Raw genomic sequence first — 26905 nt, forward strand, 5'->3', positions numbered from 1 at the left:
ATAAGAATCACCTGTGTACATGTTAAAGCATAGATTATGACTCCTGACCTCTGAGGTGAAGCCTAAAATTCTGCATTTCTGGCAAGCTCTCATGTATGGCAAAGCTAAAATGGTTTGGTCAAGTCCCACAGCAAAAGGTTGTACCACATATATAGATTCATAACCTGTCATAGTACCAAGCACTCACATAACTACTGCCACAATCCAGCTACCCCAGGAGAACTCCTGGGAAGGGCTTTTCTTCCCTGTTCCTCCTGAACACAGAACCACAGAGATACTACTAGACTTCCTGCACAAAGACAGATCACAGGCTGCTGAGGGAACTTCCAGCAGGAGCCTTTCCCTGTGAGAATTTCCTGAGATGTAATAGCTGGGCCCAATACTATTAGCTACTGACTTCAGAGTTGTTTCCAGTGCCAGGAAAATAAAGATAACATGTGTAAAAAGAATGTAAAGAACCACAAAGTATTATTTTATTGTGGGAGAATAATGTTGAGATAGGAGAGTTATCTTTACAATTCCCAGATGGACACAAGTGATAAGAGCAACTGGGCAACAATTTTGGCAGTGAACAATTTCTGATGCCTTCTTGTGTGGTGCTGAAGACAGAGGTCAAAAGCCACTACCACCTCTTATCTTCCTCCTTATGGGGCTTAGCAAGCAAGAGCAAGGCCAGTTCCCAGAGAAAAAGACTTCGGTGGCCAAAGTTAACCAGACAGGTTTAAGAAGTGGTACAAGCTTTAGCACATGCCTTAGGGATCCACCAACTTCTTGTGTCAATGTTATCGTGAGATCACAAACTTAATAAAGGGAGTTTTGGTCATCAGTAAAGGAGTCTCAGACCCATCCCACACTTAATTAACACACACATCTCAAATATACAACCATGATGACGGGGAAAATTCAAGGTCTCTGATTATACTGTAGCCAGAAGGAACTGAAGCCAATAAAGTTCTAACTGACCTTCCCTTTCTATTAAATTGTAGTGCCCTGGGGATATGAGAAAACTTACTTCATTGTAGAATACATTTTAGTTTCCATGAATAATATCAACCAAAAGTAAAAGTGTAAAAAGAAACCAAATGCATTATTGTGTATCCAAGTTTACCTCATGAAAATGTAAGCTACTTTCACAATCACTGAACTACTCAATAAATATATAGGGTGCATTTCTCTAAAAGCAAAACTAGAAGAATTATAAAAAAGCTTATGACCAACTTAAGTATTTCAAGACACCTTAAAATCAGTTGCTCTACCTGAGTATTTCCCTACTGCAAAAGTACTATTAAACCTGAAGGGAAAAAAAAAGACTGATAAAGGGTATCTTCTTAACTCATGAGATTATTGTGATAAGATGCCTAATCTATGAGCATCAAATACTAAAGAAGTTCTTCACCTTTTTCATGAAATCGGTCATAATAAATAAGTCTTAGAGAAATAGGGGGAAATCCCATTTTAATTACCAATTCAAAAAAAGAACCTTCACTAAAAGGAGAAAGAAAGCCTTTTTTAACAATCTGCCTGGCATTAACATCTCTTTATTCAAATGGTAATTTTTTAACTGTATTATCTTTATTATATGGAGTCTACAACCTAAGAACGAAATGATTAACTATAATGCATTCTTCAAATACATTATAGTACTTTTACTACGTAAGAAGATTCATTGTGAGAGGGCACTGCCCTATTTTTATTCTACCTATGAGTCAGCAAGTCACTTTCCAGGGGTTAACTTACACATTTTTTTAAAAACACAAAAACTTACTGTACATCCAAAGCTTTGCTTAAAAGTTTTTTTTATTAATCTTTTCCCACACCAAAAAGGAAAATAAACCAAACATCTAGCCATTATTCATCCATGCTGCTTACACCTGTTTTTTTTTTTTTAAATATATGTTCTACTAGTTCAAGGGTTTCCCCAGGTATAAATTCCCTTTGCAATATTCACTCACCTATATTAAACACTCATCTTCTTTATTCCAAATGTACTAACCACTTTAGCCCACCTAACACACAGGTATCTTTTCCATGTCTCATGTCTCTCACACGAAAGCACAAATTCTCCTCAAAAACAGAAACAAGCCTTCAAGACCCTAATGCCCCAGAGTGGGCATTATCATAATTACTGTATAATACTGTTCATAAAACACATGAAAAGAAGCTGATCCCTGTGCTCACGCGCTGCGCTAATCTTCAGAAAACTCGTGTGCTACCACTTCCATAAATCAAGTAGTCAATTAAAGTGAGAAAGGAAGGAAGCTATCATTTGCCATATGACAGAGCCCTGTGCACATTTTGGTATTTAATCCTTGGGGAAGAATTTGAGAAGGTAGAACTTACCCAAGTTGCACAGTTAGAATAAGGTTATGCCTCAAAACAAACCCAACCCATAGTGTTAAAGGTGCATGCAAGTGATAGTGTGATCCACTGACCCACTTAGGGAAAACCGGATTTGGTGAGGACCAAGGGCTCTGCCCTTCACTTATTGATAACTTACGGATACTTGAGCAATACACCTGCAGCAGAAAGTGCCCATCAGTAGCCAATCATGTGTCTGGAGTTCTCAGCGATCACAAAATGAATCTGAGAGAGCACAGCTGTGGTACCTCTTGCTGCGGCTTCCAACAATGTCTGAACTCCTCCCCGCCCCCCCAGCCCAGCCAAGTCAGGGATGTGCTGGGCACCCTTTGCCTTCTCAAGGATCAGGCTCTTGCGACCTGCAACTTCCAGCTTCCCAATAACTCTCCCCAAACCCATATCAAGTACACGTCCAGAGGCCGTGTATTAGGGACTCACAGGTCTATTTTTATGACCCAGGGCTGCTTTTAAGCCTTTGCTACAGATTACCCATACTGGTTCCCCTTCCCACTGGATTTCATCGACACAGGATGCTCCACTGAGACACTCCTGAGCCCAACAAAGCCCATCGGCAGGCTTCACTCTACTCCACATGTAGAGGCATTTGATTTGTTGCCCCTATACTTGTTAAGAGTTTTACAGGTATAAAGACCATAACCCAAAAAGTCCTCAATGTATCTGCTTAAAAAAAGCTGAGCATCTCTGCTTTTTCCTTCTGTTCAGTCCCAAATATCTTTCAAACACCCCCTCAAAGAAAATCTATGCCTCTACTTATTTGTTGCTTGGATTGTACAACCCTGACAACCTAGGTTCACACTAATTCTTCTTACAAACTGTGATCTGGAACAAGCTAGTACAACTCTTCCTTTCCTCATCTATAAATGTGGGCACCATAAATAACCACTTAATGGGCACTGAGAAGTACAGTACTAAGTGCCCAATACTGACAGTTACTGACACCGTCACTTGCTAGATGAAGCCTCCAGGAGCCAGACTGTCCTTTCATTAGCTCTGTCTTCCCCACACTCCAACAGTATGATGCAGAAGGAGCAGATGCTGGATCAGTGTGCCATTGTGCATAAGGACAGCGAAAGAGCAAACCACTGTATGTGTAAGTGGGTATCTTGGATCCCGCCCCTCCCGCCCCGCACTAAAACAGAGCTGCTTTACTGTTGTAAGAACAATGCATCCATCTCCATCAATTTCATGTCCACACTTACTAGAACTAAAAGGAACTGATTAAATCGTACTTCCACTCTATACTGAGAACAACTCATGTTCCCGCCCCCCATCTAATTTCCACCTCAAACCCAGTTGACAATTCCTTTGCTTCGTGCCTTGAGGAATAATTTTATTTGTTTCCTGAAACATCTATGGAAGGAAAGACAGCAAAAAAATCATAAAAGCACTTGAAAGACTCTCAAGTTTCAGGGCTCTGTTCTCAACAATATTCAGTCGAGAGAATGTCAAAGCAGCTTTAAAAATTACTGTGCTTTTCATCCATCAACAGATTATCACCTCACTTGAGAAAGCTGAGTTAAAATCAAAATCATTTTTGTTTACAACCTACCTGAGTGAGGAAGAATCAAATCTGTTAATTCTGTTTATTAAAGTTTCCATGAATAGGCTTTTACAATAAGATCTGACCCATTGCAAATCCCATTTAAAAAGACTTTATTTCTAAATATTTAAATTTCTCAGTTGCTTATATATAAGTACAAATCAGTCCCCAAACACCAGGGCTCCACTTTAATTTCAAAAAGCACGCTAAAGGAAAAGAAAAATTTAATTGCGTCAAGATAATAAACCGTGCATATCATTTTTTATCCAGCACTAAGCACAAGTATCCGGGACAGAAAAATTTCAGTGAGTCATGACACGAACTGTATTTAATCAATGAGCTGAACAAGTTTCACCGAATTATTTTCATTTAATTTCAAAGTAGGCAATTCTGCTGTGGATGAAACAGAGACAAGCTCTTTGAGTCTCTTGGAAGTTTTAACCATTCAAAATGTGAAGAAATAAGTTAAAAACACAATTATGCATCCTACAGCATGACATAAATATACATACACAATGTGATCAGTGAGCCTGTAAAAAAATACTTTGGGAAAAGCCTCCATATAATTTATTCTTCTTGATCAGTCAGCCAAATAGGCCATCATTTGAAGAACCATCATAAAGTAGTCTTTTCCCTGGACATCCAAACTCTTCCTCTTCAACAGTCACAATATGAACAAGAGAAAGGAGGGGCTTCCACTGGTGAACATGCACCTCTGTATCATCTGTGAATTTGGGGGAGTTTCCATTTTTCACCTGAGCTCATGAGAAACTGCAGTGAGGCTTGTCCTACACTGTCAACCTACTGACTCTGACCTGTCATTTCACTGCTAGACAAGAAGTTGCCTAGACAGGGATGGGAGATAGTTGAGATTCATCCTGAATTGGAAATAGGCAGTTTTAGTTATCTGTTGTGGTAGTTTTCAGTATCATGGGACACAGAATGCCTAACATTAAATTCCTCCTTTGCTCCCCTAATGGAGTAAAAGGAACCCTCAAACAAAAACATGTTGGGCAAGTCAGATTTCAGAAGGATATCAAGCTTTCACTTCACCAGAAAGCATCAATTCAAGTAAGTTAAAGAAAATCTTAACTGATACTAGCTTTATGTTTCCTAGATGAAACCTCTCAGAGTAGCTAACAAGAAGAAACCCAACTGGTATGGCCATGGGCCATTCAGGAAAGAGAAGCATAGTTCACACCAACCACAAGGGCAGGCAGATGCTATCCTGACCAGAGACAGGCTAATGGCTCCTGTCTCAGGCTGCATGTTGGCATCACCTGAGAAGGCTGAATAATATTCCATTGTCTGTATTCACCCCAGTCTGTTTACCCATTCACCTGTCAACACACTCAGGTTGCTTCCACCTTTTGGCTATAGTGAATGCTGCTGCTGAGAACACAGGTGTACAAATATCTCTGGGAATTTAATGAGGCAAAAATGGATTGAATTTATGTTCGAAATGTGTTTAAACATATGAGATGTCTTGTAAACAAATCAAAACTCATTATCTGTCCTGACTTGAGTCTAAGATTAGACATGGAGACTGTGGCCATTGGTGGAACCAGTCACACAGCAGGAGCACACACAGCACTGATACAGGTCCAAGTCCTGGCGCAGTGCAACTCTTTGACTGGGGTTGAAGAACAGAACACTGCCTAAAGAAGATAATCTCTTAGAAAAGAATCACAATGAGTAAGATCTGGATGCACTTTGTAGAGAGTTTAAGGTGGATGTTTTTTTTTTAACCGCACAGCAATTCCTAGAATAATTGTAGGATTTATTTTAACCATTCTGCAGTTAAAGTAAGCCTTAGAAAAAAGTGTTTCAATGTTGAAGTCCTTTGTAACTCTTACAAGAAATGTTTTCATTTTGACGCAGGTGTTTCCTACCTTCTTCCCGCTCCATTTTCCTCATAAATGAAAGGATAAAGAACAATCAGCTATTTTATTAACATTGGTTTTTAATCCTTCTTTTGTGAATCAATACTACTTAAGTTATTTTTACACTGCTAGTTCTATAGGCAGCCATGTCACTCCTCACAGACAGGGTTGGGTCTCCCCAGAAGACATGATTTATTGTGACAACCATCAGTCCTGACAATCTCCAGGAGATGGGTGAAAGGGGTGAGGAGGCTGGCAGCCTCTACATTGAATATGGTACAAAACACTTGGAAAGAAAGAAAAGTGTTACAAAAATGTCCTAATTTAAATATACCAAATAAGAAATAATTCTGAATGTTTCATAACACAGCCATAAAAACGTACCAATTTTAGCTATTATCTAATACTGGTTTCCTAAGTAAAACAAAAGATTTCAGTGAATAGCAATTAAATTGATACTTCATTGGCTGGGTTTTTGAAGTAACAAGCTAAAAATGCCCGTTTGTGATGCAGAATGCTTAGGAGAGACAGGATCAATCAGGTACAGACAGAACCACTTCTAATGAACCAATTGGGCCAAGGCAGCTAGTGAAAGAGTCACACCTTGGGCAAGAGGGAGTGGATCCTGCCTGTTTAGATAGTGCACTTGACCCAAATCCTAGTTATTGCAAACAAATTTTTTTTTTAATGGGAGATGGGAGCCCAGTAGTCCCATCTCCCATTGTGGTCCCATGAATTAGGACTATTCTGTCAGACTCTGAGACACCAATAGCATCTTGCCTGAATCCAAAGAATGTCACAGATGTGATTATCACCTTATCTTCTCTCCTTTTACATCCATCCAAGACAGGGAGCTGAGCATTTCTAGACTGTTTATAATGACTCCCCATATGGCTTAGGTGGTAGGAGAGGCAATTGGGGATGGAAATTTGTTTCACTGGATTAAAATAGAAGACTGTCTATAACACCCCAAAAACGGAGAGGCCTCAGCTTCCTAATGTGAATGATCCATAAGATTTCAGCCTGAAAAATGGATGCAAGGCTCCCAAGTTTGACTATTTCTCTTTTACTACCACTAGAACTGTAATTACCATTAATGACTTGATAGAATTGAATCCACTACAGATGAAAGCAGATGAGGGTTCCCACCACTGAGACGCTCTCTTTAATGACTACGTCCCAGGTTCTGAGGGAAAGATTCAGCATGTCTGCACAAAAAGTATACCAACTCAAAAAGACATAAAAAAACACTCCCAGTTCAGTTAGACTTTCCAGATGACTTGAAAATCTCCAATGTCATTTAACCACTCAGCGGCTTCCTCCTCCTTTCCCCCAAAATGGAAAAATTAAATTACTGCTACAATTTGCTTTAATGTATAACTACCTTTTCTGAAGCTTGCATCAGAAGATTATTTGATTTCTGTAATAACTAAGGAAGATATTCTACAAAGGATGAAATGAAATACTATCCACATAACCACTAACAAAATAAATACACTGCTGTAAACCGGAGAACCTAACATACACACAGACATACACGCACACACATACACACACACACACAAACACACACACAAGTTCATGCAGCTGAAACCAGTACTTTACCCTTTAAAGAAAAACCACCAAAAAGAGAAATGTGAGTCATTAATTACACTCAGCTATTTCATGGAAAGCAGCAAGCTGCTTCTAAGTCTAAAAATACCTTCTGAACATTAAGCCCTGCTTATTTTTCCCACCTTTCCTCAGTTTGCTGTCTGTCCTTTGGCAACAGAATAGTCCTGATTAGAGAATAAGCTATCAAGTAAGGCAACGTGAGCTTGAACAAGCGGTCAGGAAGGAACTGTGCGGGAGAGGTGCCTCCACCTCAACAGGACCTGAGCCACAGGCTGAAGATGCTGAGCTGGGCAGTGAGGAAACGCAAGGACAGATGTGGAGGCTTCTGAGAAAAGCCTTGGGGAGTGCACAAAGTACAGAGCTTAGGGATGCTGAGGGTACGTGGACTACTAGGGCAAAAAAAATCATTGTCTTGTCACAGAGCTAATATGGAAGAAAGAAACTAAGAAAAACCAGTGTTTCTGGATCCATTGCTACTGCAGCCCCAACCCTCATTACGATCAGGATATCCTCAGTCCTGGCCTCTAAATTCACATGGTTCTGTCCATCTACATAAACAATTTATCCCTGTCTTCCTTCTGCTCTGCCTTCAGCTATGACGGTGGGCATGAAGATGCTTTTAATCCCAAACATGTCCCACTATAGATTCTCATAAAACTAGTCTTCAAAGTCTACTCTCCAAAATACCTACCACAGTGCATGTACACAGTCGTTGAACTAGAGTGCTGTTTGCATGTTCTGAATCCAGCCTATTCCTAATAATAGGGAACAAGCCTATACCTTACAGCAGGGCAGAAACAGCAGCCCACAGATGTATCATTAGCAAAATCATGCAGCTAGCTTATCCGTCTGCAGTGTGTAAAGCTGCTCCATAATTAATGCTTCATTAAACTGCTCTCTGCAGCTCTGACTGGGAAAAGATGAGAATCTGAGCCAGCTGTGTTGCTTAACCCTGTCTCTGAGGGAGGTGTGTGTGGAGGTGGGTTATTTGAAATTCTCCCTTCAACATTGCATTGTCTCTCATGCCTTTGGGTTTCTTTTTCTCCTTTGTCTTTGTTACTCAGTCTTTTAAGACTGAAGAACATAAGACATTTAACTAAAATCAAGAGTTAGAGAACAGGAATGCTCAGAAGGTTACGTTTCTATTAAACATTGATCCACTTCGAGAAAGGCTTTGTGCTGCAGGATAAACTCCAGCATTCATGCCATTTTAATCCATCTGCTCCTGTAGCCCCAGATTAAAGTTCCACTCAGCACCCTGAACATTTCCAACATCCCCAACGCAGTGGCTAGGAAGGCCAAAAAGCAGGAACAAACGGGAATCAAAACTAAGTGTTGTGAGGGTATAAATACTGGGCGGGGAAATACAAATGCTGCAGCATTTGTGTAGTGTGTAGTTAGATCCCCAACACTGCAAAAACAGAAGAGGAGTGTAAATGCTCATATAAGGATAATGAAATATCTTTTTGTACTTCATAAGCAAGATAACTGTTCAGATTAGAAAGAAGTAAAGATATACAGTCTTAGATAGTTATTCTTATTTCCTTTTATATTCTTATTATGTGCTCATTATTTATATATTTTAAAGGAAACATCAAAAAATTTAAGGAAAAGAATATTTTCCAAAAACCCACAGCTAGAGATAATTATTACCATTCTAAACCTTGCTTCAAACTACAACCCACACACATGAGCAGGCACAGGCCATATCTACAATACTGCATCTGGGTTCATGCTACAAATGCCTTGTTAAATCTGTCCCCAACCCAAGTACATCCAGCAACAGCTTCCTTGTGTATACAGAGTATGTCACTTTAATGACCTCACAGGACTCCATTGAGTGACCAATGTTTCACTACAATTAACACAGCAATGAATTTTGAACATTATGCACATCTGCAATTCTCCAATATTGTGAGAAACTCCAAGACGTGCCTTAATCAAAGGTTATCCATGTAGCAAAATCTATTACCTAACTGGCTCCAAGAAAGGAAGAACCTGTAGCCCCATACTCTGGTTGCCAGGACTGGGTTTTTAGTGCACACAGCTAATCCTAAATCCCATTAGTCATGTACTCATTGTGCTAGTTAACAGTTCTTCATTTTCATGTAGCAAAAATCACCCAGTTTTACTCTACAACCTCTGCATCTTAAGTCAGGTTCAGCACTTCTTAGCTCAAAAATTTATATTTTCCTTTTATTACTTTGTAATCTTTCACTTTCATGTTTTCCAGCCACTTCAAATTTGTTTTAGTGTAAGGTATGATAAAAACAATCCAGTATTATTTCCCAAATGGATAGGTAAGTATCCACTCGTCATTTACCAAATATTCCATTCTTTCTCCTCTAATTTGAAATGCTATCTTTTTTCACATACCAAATCAGCACAAGATACTGTATGGCTTATTACCGGACTTCCAACTGGGTGCCATTGACTGAATGAGTGATTTACTAAATGATTCATTTAAAGCCTACTCCACCACTGCCAGTGTCAGATTCTGCATTCACCATTAACAAACAGCATGTTACTTTGGATGAGCTTCTTAACTGCTCTGTGCCTTAGTTTTTTTCAGCAGTAAAATAGGCATAATGGCACATGCTCCCTGAGTTACTGTGAGGATTGGTCTAAGTAGTGAATGCTATACATGGGTTACTTTATCATCACCATGCCCAAAGGTTAACGAGACTTCATCCCTGCCTTCAGGAAACCTGGAGATAGATGAAGGAGACAATTTAAAGCAAATGGCTACAATGTTGATGCACAATCATACACCATAGTAAGTGTATCACAGGGAACCTGGATCGCACTGGTAGGTCAGAGAAGAGGATTCCAAGACGTAGCATCTGGAATTAGAGCTAAGGGATGAGTGGGAGTGAAGCAGCCCACGAAATGGGAGGCAGGCAGGCAGGAAGATGCTCTCAGTCCAGCCTCACAGGCCTGACTGCAGAGTCTCACATCTGCCTGCTACAGGGAGGCTTGTGTGTGCTGCCTCACAACTCCACTTCTCACATCCTCAACTTCTCAGCTTAAAGGCACATCCTTGGGAAGACACTCCATGACTTCTGAGAGCCAGAGAAAGGGCCTTCAGTAATGAGGAGAATGGTGTAAATCAGACACCATCTGTCCATTCAACAGAAACTCCTCCAGCTGGAGATGGTCCAAGACTTTAGCATCTGCAGGAGGCCAAAAGGGTTCTTTCCCCTCAAGGATACCTTCTCCAAACAAAAATGTGCAAGTGCCTGTGACACCATCGCCAGTTCTTCTTCAGAGTACACAGAAGTACCCTGCTCACATCTGGAATGTTCTCACTTGGCAAAGCTTCCCCAGCTGTACCTGATAAATAACCTGCAGCCTTCCACATACTTGGAAGCATGGCTTGAAATGTGACCTCCATGTGAGAGTCCCCTAGTTTTGCTCCTTGTTGCAGTTGTGACAAATTCTAATTCCATGTTTGCCAGATTACTGGCCTGTCTCCCACAATTCACTGCCAGTTCCAAGAGGGCAGGGAATGAGTGTTTTGTTTACCTGTCTATAGCCAGAACTCAGCAGACAGCCTGGCAACCTCAATCCTCATGTGGCAGATTTAATTTTTTCTAATGTGTGCACAGCAATGAGTTTTTGTGTTTGTGAGCAGGTTTTCAGGCAGGGAAGGGCAAGCTACAGCCCTTGTCATGTGTAGCATGGGAACACCACCTAGCATCCACCGGGCTCTTGCATGCCCTCAAAACACCATAAGCACATCAGCACTACTGGTGGCGGGCAGAGCCACAGAGCCTGCCTGCTATTTGGCAAGAAGGATGTACATGGATGCTTCCAGACTCTCATAATTCCATCATTTTTGCAAAAACTTTGGAGGCAAGTTCCTCAGCCTGTTTTCCCATAAATGAAAAGATTTAGAATCAGTGTGCCTTCTCTCTAGAGAAATACTATAGCAGCGATCAATCAACGACAAGGTGTCACTCCTTGCTCATCCATAAAGAGGGAAGGGTCGCCCTGCGTCTCCTATTGGAGAGGAATGTTGGAGACGCATGTGTCAAAGTAATTACCACATGAGGGCCAGGTATTTGATAAATGAAATAGGGAACTTTAATTTGCAGGGGAGTACTTCAAAAGATCCTGATGCCAGGTGTGGTGGTCACACCTATAATTCCAGCACTTAGGAGGCTGAGGGCAGAAGAATTAGGAGTTCAAGGCCAGCCGGGTCTCCATAATGAGTCTGAAGCCAAGCCGGGCTATCCAAGTGAGCCCTGACTCAAAAAACAGACAAACAAGACCATAATATGGGAATTAAAGGTATAACTCAGTGGTTAAGGACAAGCTTACCATTAAAGGCCCTGAGTTCAATGCCCAGCACCAAAAAAACAACAAAAAAGACCTAAAACTATTCCAAAATATGCAAACACATATAATCCAGGCAGGAGATCACAAGTTCAATGATAATCTGGGCTACGTAGTGAGACTATGTCTCAAAACAAACAAAAAATTGCAAATGAACATGAAATAAAAACAAATCTTCCAGGGCTGGCATGGCAGGGCAAACCTGTAATTCCAGCTACTCAGGAGGTATCTGACTCCTGTGGTTAGAGATTACCTTGAGCAAAAAGTGAGAGCCCATCTGAACATACCAAGCTGGGTATGGATGCTTGCTTCTGTAATCCCAGGTACTCCAAAGGTATAAGTAGGAGGATCATGGTCTGAGCCTGATCCTGGGGAAAAAAACCTGAGACTGTGAAAAACAACTGTAGCAAAAAGAGATGGGGGCATGACTCAATAGTAGAGTACCTGCTTTCAGAATTCCTGGTGGAGAACTGTACAGGTGTGCAGGTGATCTATAACCAGTCTTTGTTTAAAGACGTTTTTTAAGATGAATGAAGGAAGAAGTGGGGGAAGAGAGGAAAAGAGATAGATAAGCAAGGAGGGTTTACCAACTAATTAAGTTTAAGAAACTCTACATAATTATAGCATGCTTCAAAAATTCTGGACATTTTTTACAATTTTTATTAGCAAAAATTAGTTGTACAAAGGGGATTCACAATATTTACAACACGCATATTGTGCTTTGGTCAGATTCGCCCATCTGTGTTCCTCTGGTGGGCTTCGTTGTGCTATGTTCACATGCACAGGAGGTACTCTGTAATATTCACCCCCACGGCACCCCCCAAACAGCCGCGTGTTTTCGCTCATATGCGGAACGCAGACCTTACAAGAACACTGCTGTGACATGACCGACCTAACTTTTTTGACGTTTAGGCTGTGGGAAAAAGACCTGAAGCACAGAAATCTGCTTGACTTTGCTTGACCTCTGTGAGCTGTATATGCAGAGAATGACAAGGATGAGAGCTGCACCACTCTGTAATCAAGTCCTACAGGGCACCTCACCTTTAGATTTCTTTCTACTCAGACCAGAACCATCCTATGTTCTTACTGCCCAAACTACTCAACTGAAACCAAGTCCTTACAAAATATCTCAGGGTAACACACCTCATACTTTCCAAATCATGTCTGGCACTGTCTACCAACTTCCCCTAGAAAAGCATTCAGAGTTATGGATCCATAAATCATGTCAAAGAGCACGGATAACAAACCACGGACAACGGCCCACACTGGCACTAAAGAGTTCACTACTGCTATCAGCCTTGCTGCTTACACAGCTACACAGCTTCCACGTGTGCTACATGAACTGTAATCCTCAGCAAAAACTTAATGAACAACTTCAAATTGCCATACAGCCTTATGACATGCCTGAACTAGGTAAAGGCATTCTGTCATGTCTATGTTGGCACCACCTTTCTAGCTGCACAAAAACAGATACAGTGAATGACCAAATACTCTGTTTTACCTGGTAAAAATTCCTGGTGCACTGTTGGAAATTAATCATTCAAAACCTCTTCAGTGTGCCATTCCAAGGTTAATGAAGAGGTCACTGTGTTACCAGCGCACCAAACTAAGAGACTGCTCCAAAAACTGTGCTTCACCAAAGAAAACTATCTAAATACAAAAGCCTAGGCACTGGAGGGAAAAATTTTAATAAATATATTTTATTAAAATGTGTTTTAAAATACATGGAACATCAAACCTTATATAGTAAGAAAAGATTAAGTTCAGCAGACTGAACTTAAATTTCACACATGTGTATATGGCTATACTATTCTGCATGTATGCACGTATGTACACATATACATACACTTCATGTAAGCATGCACACAAATTAACATGTTATACAAAGTGATGGCAAAATCTTCTAGTTTTTTTTTTTTAAGAATTCCAAATAAATTTCTGCAATCTTGGCCTTTTTATTTATTCATTTATATATTGGTATTTTGGGGGGTTATTTTGTTTGGGGTTTTTTTTTGTTTCATGGATTTTTGTTTTGTTTTGGTGTTCCTTTAGGGTTTTGGTGGGGGGTTTTGTTTGTTGAGACAGGGTTTCACTAAGTAGCTCAGGCCAGTTTCAAATTCACAATCCTCTTATGTCAACCTCCCTAGTGCTGAGATTACAGGAACGTGCCTCATGCCTAGCAAACTCCTAGCTTTTTGACCAAAACCCTGTTCTACATTCTGGGTATGTTGCTAGACTTCTCTTGCCTTCTTCTTTTGACTTAGGAGAGCCACACACACTATCTGTGTTACAAGTTCCAGTCAAATGAACATAAACAGAAGTGATTGCGTCTTTTATTTGTTTTCTGCTATGGTATACCAAATTCCCACAAACTTGTCATCTTAAAACAATATCCATTTATTAGCTCACAGTTCTACGAATCAGAAATCTGAGCCAGCTCAGCTGGCCTCTATGTTCAGTGTTTCACAAGGCCAAAATCAAAGCATTGGCTAGACCATGCTGTCGGAGGCTCTGGGGATGCATCCTTTTCCATTCAGGACGTTTCAAGGCTGTACGGCTAAGGTTCCTACTCTCCTTGCTGATGTTCTCCAAGAGCTGCTCCCTGTTCCTAGAAACTGCCTGCATTCTTCCTCACAAGGTCCCCTCCACCTTGATGATAACTGCACTGCTAGTACTGTTCACACAGTAGACCTGGGTATGACAGGTATGTGGTTCCCAAGAGGCTGTGGTGAGGAAAAAACATGCATGCTCAGTGCTACACAATCCCACCCAACTCCCTGAGACCTGCCACTTTCAACAAATTGCAAATTTTCACTCTATCACTTAAATTAAATTTAAATACGTTCACTTTTACCTTGCCATGGGGGCACTAACTACTCTTTGGGAGGCAGATTTTCACAAAATTAAGGTCAGAGAAACACTCAGCAGACATAAACACAACTAAGGATAATGTGGGACTGACTGGGAGCTTCCCCATGTCCACTGAGCTGAGCAATGTGTGCACTGGGATTTAAATTTTTGTTTTTGAAATTTCTTGTTTTATTTTTTGACCACATTTTGTCAAAACCACATGTAATAAATTCATGAATGAGTCAGGCTTGCTATACTTCCAATCTCTGACTTCCCCTTCTGCTAACAGCCAGAAAATATGCCCTGATTTTAAAGAGCTCACCCAACCATAAAAGCTCCCTTCTGCTGTATAAAGTAACTTCTTCAGGAGTGACATCTTGTCATACTGAAGGCTGCACCTATACGCAAGGGACAGGGGACTGACTATAAAAGATCTGGAAGCACTGAGGGGCTTAGCATTCTGCCAGGCATTTGTCTTCAAGACTAGTCGATGAAAATCTTGCATGCTTCCCAACACTCTTTCTCAGAAACCGTGTGCTAAAAATAGCAGAACCCATCCAGGGTTCCAGCAAATAACAGGACACAGGAGGAAAAGGGATTTGATCAACAAAAACCTGTTAAGAATTCATGGTTAAGCCCAGAAGTCTAGATTAATACAACCAGGTCTGCTAGTTCTAAGTTAGGTCTAGAAGTATATTTCTGTTGAGGTAGGTGGTAATGGAACTGAGAAGAAGAAAACATACCAGATGTCTAGGAAGCTTCTGAAGGAATTTTATTGCCTAAATCAGCCTTGAGCCATGAGTAGTTAAAAGTCTGAGGCTGTAAAGCAATCTTGAAATTTAAATAAGCAGAAAATATTTGAATTAAAAAGTTACACAATCCAAAAGAGACCAGCTCCCTGTCATTCTCATTAGACTTGACCAAATATAAAAAAGAATAAAAGGAGTTCTTCCCAGATTGCAGAGCCAAGGTAAAAATCCAGGACTGCCTCTACTCTAAAGGCTGGGGCCTTTGCACAATGTCTACCCAGCAGGATGGCAGCGCTAACACTTTTAACTGTTATGGCCCTCATTCTTTGTTTTCTGAAATAGGAATGGTCACTCTGGACTTGTTTCCCGTACATTTAAAAATATGGGCAGACATTAGACCTGGGTACTGAGATATTTCTTAGCATTACAAAACTGCTCCAATTAAGATCTATGGGGAACGTTAAGCATAAGAAATGCGTTTCTATTTGTTTATAATTCAAATGAGGCCTGAAAACATCACCTAGAGGTCTTTCAGAAGCCTGAGTATGAGTAAACCTCCCAGGAGCTGGTGCACTCCTCCAAAGAGTTGCAGGCAACTTCTCCATATCCATCCATCTGGGCCCATCCACACATACCATCCACAATTCAGAGGAGAGCGAGAGAGAGACCAGGGCACCGAAACTACAGCATCATGCTCAGAATTCAGAAGTTGTATTAACTGAAAAATGTTCACAAATAGTACATTACTCCTGAAGCACTAGACATCAGCTGATGATTTAGGACGGTACAAGAATATTTTGTTGACAGTGTGCAAAAAGAGTTGACCGGTCTCACTGTCATGACATTTTAATAAGTATGGATATCAGATCTCTCCTGCTCATCTTTTTTATTCTATTCATTAAATATCATATAAAAAATTCCTAAGCATTTGAGCTCCCAAAGTAATTAGGGATACAAAAAATTAATCCAAACCAAAAAAACATTGAGAATGAGGGGGTTGTACTGAAAAATTTTAAATTTCAGCCAAGTGCCAGTGGCTCATGCCTATAATCCTAGCTACTCAGGAGGCAGAGATCAGGAGGATTGTGGTTCGAAGCCAACCTGGACAAATAGTTTGCAAGACCCTACCTTGAAAAAAATCTATCACAAAAAAGGGCTGATGTAGTGGCTGAAGGTGTAGGCCCTGAATTTAAATCCAGTACTACAAAAAAAAATTAAATGTTATATTTAATCTCCTGATGCCTAAATATCCAACATACACAAGCTCCCACTCAGGTGACTGGTACACCCGTGTGGTAAGGTTGGTCCCTCCCACACATTCTCCTCTCTGCCTTCCCCAGCCGTGAGCTAGTAACAACTGCACCACTGAAACCCTCCTGCCTTTTCTGGCACACTCCACCTAGAGCCCCAACAAAAGCACTTGCCCACAGTTCTTCCTTCACTCTCTCTTCTGCTCAGTTGAGAGAACCCTTGATGCTCCCCCTTTGCGGCTTCCTCTCCATCTCCCTAAAATCTGAAAGTATAACAAACTGTTTCTCTCCTGTGTCCTCTTTGTGGCCACACCTGGCTGACCATCTCATAAAAGAACACAGAAAAGGGATACAAAGAATTAAAAGAGCAAAAAGAAAAAATAGTAAGAAAAAGGGAGGTCAAGGAAATCCACGATTTCTTACCCATCTAGTATCTTGGCTATCTGGCCTTAAATTCAGAGGAACTACTCCCCTTTCAGTAGTCCTACCAGGTATCCACTTCACACCCTGGAGTTGTTTGTTTTCTTTGTTGGCAGTACTGGGGTTTGAACTCAGCGCCTTGCACCTGCTAGGCCACACCTCCGGTATACAATGGCTCTTAAAGAGCACCTCTTCGATTGAAAAATCTACTGTGAAACTTATATGGAAACACAAGAGGCCACGACTAGCCAAGGCAATACTCAGTCAAAAGAACAATGCTGGAGGTATCACAATACACAACTTCAAACTATATTACAAAGCAATAACAATAAAAACAGCATGGTACTGGCACAAAAACAGACATGAAGACCAGTGGAACAGAATAGAGGACCCAGATATGAAGCCACACAACTATAAGCAACTTATCTTTGACAAAGATAAAATATATGATGGAGAAATAGCAGCCTCTTCAACAAAAACTGCTGGGAAAACTGGTTAGCAGTCTGCAAAAAACTGAAACTAGATCCATGTATATCACCCTACACCAAGATTAACTCAAAATGGATCAAAGATCTTAATATCAGACCCCAAACTCTTTTTTTTTTCATTTTTCTTTTATTATTCATATGTGCATGAGACGCCAAACTCTTAAGTTGATACAAGAAAGAGTAGGAAATACTCTGGAGTTAGTAGGTATAGGTAAGAACTTTCTCAATGAAACCCCAGCAGCACAGCAACTAAGAGATAGCATAGATAAATGGGACCTCATAAAACTAAAAAGCTTCTGTTCATCAAAAGAAATGGTCTCTAAACTGAAGAGAACACCCACAGAGTGGGAGAAAATATTTGCCAACTATACATCAGACAAAGGACTGATAACCAGAATATATAGGGAACTTAAAAAACTAAATTCTCCCAAAACTAACGAACCAATAAAGAAATGGGCACGTGAACTAAACAGAACTTTCTCAAAAGAAGAAATTCAAATGGCCAAAAAACACATGAAAAAATGCTCACCATCTCTAGCAATAAAGGAAATGCAAATTAAAACCACACTAAGATTCCACCTCACCCCTGTTAGAATAGCCATCATCAGCAACACCACCAACAACAGGTATTGGCGAGGATGCGGGGAAAAAGGAACCCTCTTACACTGTTGGTGGGAATGCAGACTAGTACAACCACTCTGGAAAAAAATTTGGAGGCTACTTAAAAAGCTGGACATCGATCTACCATTTGATCCAGCAATACCACTCTTGGGGATATACCCAAAAGACTGTTACTCCAGAGGCACCTGCACATCCATGTTTATTGCAGCACTATTTACAATAGTCAAGTTATGGAAACAGTCAAGATGCCCCAGCACTGACGAATGGATTAAGAAAATGTGGTATCTGTACACAATGGAATTTTATGCAGCCATGAAGAAGAACGAAATGTTATCATTCGCTGGTAAATGGATGGAATTGGAGAACATATTCTGAGTGAGGTTAGCCTGGCCCAAAAGACCAAAAATCATATGTTCTCCCTCATATGTGGACATCAGATCAAGGGCAAACACAACAATGGGATTGGACTTTGAGCACATGATAAAAGCAGGAGCACACAAGGGAGGGGTGAGGATAGGTAAGACACCTAAAAAGCTAGCTAGCATTTGTTGCCCTTAACGCAGAGAAACTAAAGCAGATACCTTAAAGCAACTGAGGCCAATAGGAAAAGAGGAACAGGTACTAGAGAAAAGGTTAGACCAAAAAGAATTAACCTAGAAGGTAACACCCACGCACAGGAAATCAATGTGAGTCAATGCCCTGTATAGCTATCCTTATCTCAACCAGCAAAAACCCTTGTCCCTTCCTATTATTGCTTATATTCTCTCTACAACAAAATTAGAAATAAGGGCAAAATAGTTTCTGCTGGGTATTGAGGGGGGGGAGAGGGAGGGGGCGGAGTGGGTGGTAAGGGAGGGGGTGGGGGCAGGGGGGAGAAATGACCCAAGCCTTGTATGCACATATGAATAATAAAAGAAAAATTAAAAAAAAAAAAGAGCACCTCTTCATCTAGTGCTCATTATTCTTGGGTTTGTCTCTACTTCATCCAGCTTCCATTCTAAAGAGAGCCCTGGGGTTACCTAATGCCCTAGACTCTATATGCAGCACAAAAGGTTTAGCAAAATAGAATCTGATCCTCAAGATTCAGACCCTCTCCTCTGAATACTAAATCCCTCCCTCCTACCATGATATCTGTCCTCAAAACAGTCATTATTTTCTCCAAACAACCCATGTCATTTTCAATGATACCTCTAATTCATTTGGAAGATGCTTTAAATTTTTCCAACTAAACTGAAACAAAAATTCATAGAAACTTAATCTAAAACATTAAAGAATTACTGTGGGGGTAAAATTTTGCAAAAAAAAAAATACATAATTGTGTCAACAACAAAAACTTCAAGAAGAATCTCAAGCAAAAATTACTTTCAGTCACTAGTTTCTGTTCGCACAACTCATGGGTCCACTGCCATGAGTTAGCACTCATTAATATGTAATTTTTTATTTATATGACTCAAGTTGTCCTTATCATGGAAGCACGGCACTTTCACTAGCATTACTCATTCAATCCAGATATCTGGAAAGGTTGCTTACATTCAGTTACCCCTAAAATACATTTTGCTCAGATGTCCTGAAGCCCAGTAACAGAATGACTGGAGTGATAGTTATTATAAAAACCACTGCATTCTCTCCTGGCAACGTAGTCAATTGCTTGCATGCATTTTTACTTTGTGGAGCAGGGCAGATTAGGACTATTTTTAAGAAGCTAATGACAGACTAGGTACCCTTTCCCTCAGGAAAATGCACATATAAAATGCAGCATATAGGCTGAGCACAGTGGCTCATACCCATGCTCGCAGCCACTTGGAAGGTAGAGATCAGGAGGATCACAGTTCAAGGCCAGCACAGGAAAAAACTCAAGACCCTACCTGAAAAATAACTAAGAGGGGGAGGGGGGCGAGGATCAAGGTGTAGAGCATCTGAACCCCCATACCACAAAAAGGTATATAATTTTAGAAAATATACAGGCACCCCTGCAGCCTCCTGACAGACCTGACAAAGGACACTGGTACAGAAGCAATGTATCAAGCAATAAGCCACAGTCAAGATTTGAAAAGAGCAGAGATTTTTCTTACTTAGAGAAGGCAATTAAGGACTTGAGAACTTGACTCATAAAAAGTCATAAATGATTATCTAATTAAAGACCTAATAAATATAATGTCTGACCAAATCAACAAATGCATGAGATTTGTGTAACATTCTCCTGAGCACAGTGTCTATAGAAAACACAGCATTTTAAGTGTCATGAAGGCATGAAGAAATTAGTGAAAACAAAAAGGCACAGAACACCAGTGCAATTAAATGTTCCCAGGTGAGGAATCTGAGTGTGACAATAGGCACACACCACACTGTATCACAGTCTAGTAACTAAGTTTTATCACTTAAAAGTATCAGAAGATACAGTCTGTAACAGGTGTTATGGTTTGAGTGTGTCTCCCAAAAGTTCACGTGTCTGAACCTGAATTCCTCAATACAGCATTGTGGGAAGGGGCCTAGTGGAAGGTTTTTGGGTCATGGGACAGAGTCCTCAGAAATGGATTACTGCTTTAATCACATGAGTGAGTTCTCACTCTTGAGAGACTTAGTGGGAGAGTGGATTGTTAGAAAGTGAGGCCGCCCCTTGTACTTTGCCTCTCACACACACCCACCTGCCCTTCTGATTTCTACCAAGAGTTGAAACAACATAGACCCTCATCGGTTTGGATTCCCCAGCCTCCAGAATCATGAGCCAAAATCAACCTCTTCATAAATTTCTCAGTCTCAGGTATTTCGTTATAGCAACAGAAAATGGACAAAGACAGTGGATATATGCCTTAGTTCAGGCTACTATAACAAAATGCGAAAGGCTGGATAACCTGCAAATAATAGAAATTTATTTTTCACAGTTCTAAAGTCTGGAGAAGACCAAGATCAGGGTACCAGCAGACTTTGCATCCAGTGAAGACTCATTGTTTCAAAGATGGACCCTTGTTGCTATACTCTGAGCAAGCCCAAGAGGGCATGTGCTCTATGCAACTTCTTTCACAAGAGTACAGATTTCATTCATGAGGGCTGAGTCCTCAGGACTTAATCACCTCCTAAAGCCCCCACCTCCTAATATTATCTCATTAGCAACTAACTTCCCAAACATGAAGTTGATGTGGAAACGAATTTAGACCATAGCAAAATTCCTACCAAACTGGTTAAAAAAGAAGAGCAATGGCAAAGGAAAATTACATTATTATTTACAGGCTGAATTGTCCTTCTAAATGTTGAGTCAGTTACAGTATTAAGAAGAAAATTACAGCTAAACTTTTGTGCCATAGAATGACTATTATGGGTTGAACAGCACCCCTCCAAAAATGCGTATGGTATGTTAAAAGTCTTAACCCCAGTGCCTCAGAATGTGGCCTAATTTAGAAGTGGGACACTGAAGTTAAGATGACATCATACTGGAGCAGGGTCAGTTCCCAATCCAATATAACTGGTGTCCTTTACAAAACATGGAAATTTGGACATAGACACAAATTTGAAGAGAATGCATGTGACCATGAAGGGACCATCAAGGTGATGTATCTACAAGCCAAGCAAAGCCAAAGACCGCAGGTAAAACTCCAGAAGCAAGGAGACAGGCCTGGAGCAGATCCTTTCCAGAGAGAGCATGGCCCTGCTGTCCCGTTGGTCTCAGACTTCATACATCCCTGTCTCAAGAAATGTGTGACAACACATTTGGCTGCTTAAGCCAATCCATGTGTGGTACTTTATTATAGAAGTTCTAGCAAAATAGTGACCTAATACATTTTACTCTGAACAGCATTTCATGTAAGTGCTATAAAGCAAGATATAGCCTACCCACAAACACATCCACATGAAATGCATGATTTAGTGATAAGTAAAAAAAAAAAAAAAAAGTACATGCTTCGTACAAGCAGCATGTTAATTGGAACCAAAGATTTTCACCTAAGCTGATCCACTAACAGTAGAGTAATAAATGCTCATTTGCCTGTTTTACAGTAAAAAAAAATCTTATTTATATTACATGGTAAATTACATCCTTATAAGCAATAAAGTATGTTAAAATAAAATGATTAATTTTTCTTTTTTACATTTTATTTTTAGTTAGCATACATTAACAAAGCAAGGGGATTTCACCAATAATTCCATACATATGTAATGTGTGTTTTGATAAAATTCACCCCCCCATTATAGTTCCATTTCCCCCTCTTTGTCTTTTCCCCTTTTCACTTTCAGGTGAGTTTCATTAAGGATGATAAATTTTTGCTATTTTAATATATTCTCATGCTGAAATGATTTCCTCCTCTAATAAATTTTATTTAGTAGGAGCATTTTTCACCTCCAAACAGAAAAGATATTAAAATAACTGTCAGCAACAAGGGAGAAATAATCAGTACTAATATAAGGCACAAGTTATGACACGTTAATCAAAAATTCCAAATCCGTGATACAAACACTAAAGGTATACTGCTTTAGTAACAAAACCTCATTCAGTAACCCTCATTAGCATAAGCAAAAAGCTCAAGGTCAAAGGTTGCATGTTTTCCCCATGTGAAAGCTAGATCTATAAGATAAATGTACACATAAGTATACAGATGATCTTCTTCACAGAGAGAGAACATGATCATATTAGTAGGTCTGAGGGGATTACAGGGAGGTGGGAGAGAGGAAGAGAATATTAGAAAGTGAGAAAATATTGGAACATTGCATCTGTGTATGAAGATAAGACAAGGCATTTTAAGTTGTTTAATAATATGGGAACAGGGCAAAAGAGAAACAGTAAGTAATGGGGGCGTCAATGTGATTAAAGCACAACGTATACATGTCTGAAATACCAAAGCAAGAACCCCCACCCCCTTGAACTATCAATATACCCCTTGAAAAAAAAATGAAGGTCAGGAAGGTAAAATAGGTCCTGTCTGGAGGGTGGGTACCAATAGGAGGGGAGAGGGGACAATGAAAAGGTGAAGGAGGGCAAATGGATGTAGTTTATATTCATGTATGAAAATAGAACAATGAAATGTGTTGAAATTGTTCTAAGAAGGGGGTGAGAGGGGATGAAGGTGAACCAGAATGATGGAGGGGGTGAATTTAATTAAGATATATTGTAAGCACATATGTAAATGTCACAATGTATCCCCCTGTACAACTATTACGCGCTAATCAGTAACAGCTCAATTCCACAGAAATAGGAAATGCTTCCCTTCCTCTTGTACACACTGGTTATATACTTCAGCATGCCAGTTCTCAAAAGAAAATTGTAAGTATAAATCTTCCTCTGTGGCTCAGTTCAGGTTCATGAACCTGTCAGGGGGAAAAATGGCTACAAAAGTAGGACAGGACTATTTCCCTAATGTCTCTGTGGCATGCAAACATTAACACTGGCTTTATACGCCCTCCAAAATACACACACAAGAGTAACCTTTGCCTTAAGTTTTCTAAGATTGTGCTCTATTAAGGTAGGAATAAGGGACTATGTGTGCTTCACCTTTAAAATAAAAGGCTTTTTAGTAAAAAGAAGAAAATGATACAGCTGGATTCTGCAGCTGCATTCACACACACACACACACGAATTTCATTCTGCATCTTTCACCCTGACTTAACCAAGGTTCTATAAAACACAGCCCTCACCTTTTCTGTATGATTTCCAGGAGGGCCGCTACTATAATAGCCTGACAAAACCCTCGCTACTTCTGAAAAGTTATGAGAACATGCTTTGAAAGGTAGCCTATGAAAAAATTAATGCTAAATTATGCATACATATTAAAAGCAAAACGAAGTCTTTAACTAAAAATTCCTTAAACTTGAACCTGTTCCAGAAAAAAATTTTTTTTGAGTGGCAATCCCACACATTATGTAAGAAATAGGTCAGATCATAAGTATTCATTTATTTTTCCCTTTGTAAAATTCTTCAACGGAGTCCAATGAGATTTAAATCATTAGAGTCAAATGTCCTATTATTTATTTATTGACCCCCAAAAGAAAAATGGGCAAGCCTAAAATGTAAACGGCTCACACAAATAATAATTCACATCACATAATGAATTTTTAACTTTTCAACAACTTGGTTATGCCACGCAGCAAAACCCCCGGGAAACCTCTGAAGCCCCGCACGCCGTGAAGCCGTGGCCTCGCCGAAGTTCACGGAGTTCTCCAGGGAAAAGTTAACGCCGGCCCATCCTCCCTCCCGCGCCTCGGGGACGCGGGGAAGGGAAAGAGCGCAGACCGCGGCCACCTCCGCAGCCACCGCGGGTGCCAGCGCATCATCCCAGGACAGTCTGCGCACCGACACCGCAAGGTCACCCGGGAAGAAGCGACTTTACATAATCTCCCGCCGCGCCACCGGACACCTGCGCGCGGGCGGCGGCGCCCTCCCCGCAGCGCCCTCCCCGCAGCGCCCTTCCCGTAGCGCCGGCCCGCGGCGTGCAGGGGCAGTGGCAGGGCGGCGACAGGGTGCCGAGCGGGACACCAGGGATTCGCAGACGCCTGCAGCGCCGCACCAAGCCACGGGTGGAGGATGCCCGGGGCCGCCACGGGCAGCGCAGGGCGGGAGATGCGGGGCGCGGCCGCCGAGGGCTCCGCTCTGGGCCAGGGTCCCCGAGTTCCCAGGCGCCCCCCGCGGCTCCGCTGGGGACCGTTCCTCCACGCACCTGCCACGCGCCTTACCTGAGTGGCTTTGTGGAATTGCTTCTTCAGCCCGGCCACCGACATGGTGCGGGAGAGACTGCGCGCGGGCGCGGGCGGGTGCGGTGCCGGAAAGGCGGCGGCGGCGGCGCAGGACAGGAGGCCGAGCCGGACGCCGCGGTGGCCGGGCCGCCGCTCGTCGTGCCGCCGCTGGGGCTGTGGGCGCGGGGGCGCGGAGCCGAGCCGACGCGGGCTCGTGCGGAGAGACACCCTGACGTCAGGGGCGGGTGATGCGGCCTCTTAAAGGGGACGCGGGAAGCCCCGCCCCGGGCGTGGGGCTGGCGGGGCAGGTGCTAAGGCACGGAGTACCTGGGCGCCCGGGACCGTCACGGGACTCTGATGCCGCAGCACCCGCTCCCGGCCGGAAGGTTGCGGGCGTTCTCCAACTGCCCCCGCCCCCGGTGAGTCCTCCGTTCCCCCCGAGGACTGCGGGGACTGGTCGCGGCAGCTCGGCGGTCCAGACACAGCAAGACTCAGGTGACTTGCTGCGCTCCCAGGTAGCCGCCTTGGCGCAATCTGCACACTGCCCGCCTGCCCTTTGAGCCCGGCCTCTGCTGCCAGAAGAGGAGGAGGTGGCGGTGATCTGATGAATAAGTCATTGATCCTTTCATGCCTTGACCTGCCTGATTGGTCACAGAAAACATTTCTCTGCCCTGGATCCCTGTCCTTTGAACCTATATCACCTTAGGGAAAACCACCAATTTTTTTCCTAGTCTGATAAAATGTAACGACTTAAGAAGTAAAAGAAACACCCTTTAAAGCCAGACAGATAAATGGAATTGAGTTGAGATTTTACTACAATAATGGCGTTTAATATTCTGTTTACATAAATGGAAAAGCCCGAATGTGAACTTGGTGTCCAAAATGGTACTGGATGTAGGGCTTCCGATCTAAAAATCTTTACACAGTGTGAAAAGGCCTGGTCCTGAGTTGTACAATACTCCCTACTCAACACAGTGTACATGGCTGACTAAAAGGAAGCTGATGGAAATAGGTGACCAGAACGGAGCAGCCCAGATGTCTTCTGTGTTCTGGGAATTAACCACTAGTGTTTCTAGTACTGAGGACGTGGAAAGGACTTGAACGCTGTTCCTACATGGGTAGCAAAGTGATAAGGAAGAGAAGCCAGAGTGACAGAAACCATGATAAGAGTAATTGCCAAGGATGTGTAAAGAGACAGCATAGCAGAATGGGATTCCTAGAAACAGCTTTCCCCATCTCCACAACCCTGCTGCCTGGAAGGAAGCACATCCTTATCCCCATCCTTCCTGCCACTGCTGCTTGGGACAGGGTGACCATCTGATGCAAGGGAATCCTATCCAACATTTGGACTACGGCTCATAGTTCTTGTTAATGTGAACAAAAACACAGTCAAGCAGATAGTAGTGGACACTGGAGCAGTGACACATGGGCTTGTGACCAGTCTGCAGAGAGAAGTGGGTGGAAGGAGTGCTGCAGTGTGGTGGTCTCTGGCCATGAAAGCTGTGGAATGGAGACCTGAAGAGTCTCCTCAAACGTTGACTATTCGACTGACCCTAAATTAAACAAAAGCCAGTTTCTACCTTTCCCTGGGTCTTCACCCACCAACATAGGAAGGCCTTTGCTGTAAAGCTTCAAAGGAACAACCTTGAAACAGAACCCTACTTGAGAGCTGCAAATCTTTTTGAATTCACTGTTACTCTCCTGATATCCTCCTAAGTCTCACCTAAATCAAGTGTTTCTGTCAAAGCCACAAGTTAAACCTATAAAGACCTTTGAGATGTTACCCTTGAATGGACTTGTTACACTCCTCCTACTACAGGGTATCTTAGTAAGAGATGTTTGGGGATGGTGGAGGAGGCGTCCAAGAAACGTATGCATTGATCTTGAACCCCAAGGAATTTCCAGATCAGTGATTTATAGACTCTTTTTGGAGTTTGAGTTCAGAGAAAGAAATGCACCAGGCAGTGAAAAATTCCAAACATATGTGGACTCTTGGTGTGCAAAGAATCTACAACAGAGGCTCTGTGGAAAAATGCGAAGTACAATGCAAGGAAAGGGGAATCAAAGGTCAATAAGGAAGAACTTTGATAAAAGGTTGCAATTCAATGTATTGCCT

The 26905-nt window shown here is 41.7% G+C and overlaps 1 protein-coding gene across 1 annotated transcript in view; it reads right to left on the reverse strand.

Annotated features, from left to right (window-relative positions):
* Sh3gl2 (SH3 domain containing GRB2 like 2, endophilin A1) overlaps positions 1-24949 on the reverse strand; it is a 202562-nt gene extending 177613 nt beyond the window's left edge. Inside the window, exon 1 of the mRNA XM_074051747.1 lies at positions 24790-24949. Within this exon, the coding sequence (XP_073907848.1) occupies positions 24790-24834 (45 nt within the window). The 5' untranslated portion in view covers positions 24835-24949. The remainder of the gene's footprint in view (positions 1-24789) is intronic.
* Between the last annotated feature and the right edge of the window lie 1956 nt (positions 24950-26905).

This window comes from Castor canadensis, chromosome 13 (assembly GCF_047511655.1).
Source record: "Castor canadensis chromosome 13, mCasCan1.hap1v2, whole genome shotgun sequence".
Classification (NCBI taxonomy): Eukaryota; Metazoa; Chordata; class Mammalia; order Rodentia; family Castoridae; genus Castor; species Castor canadensis.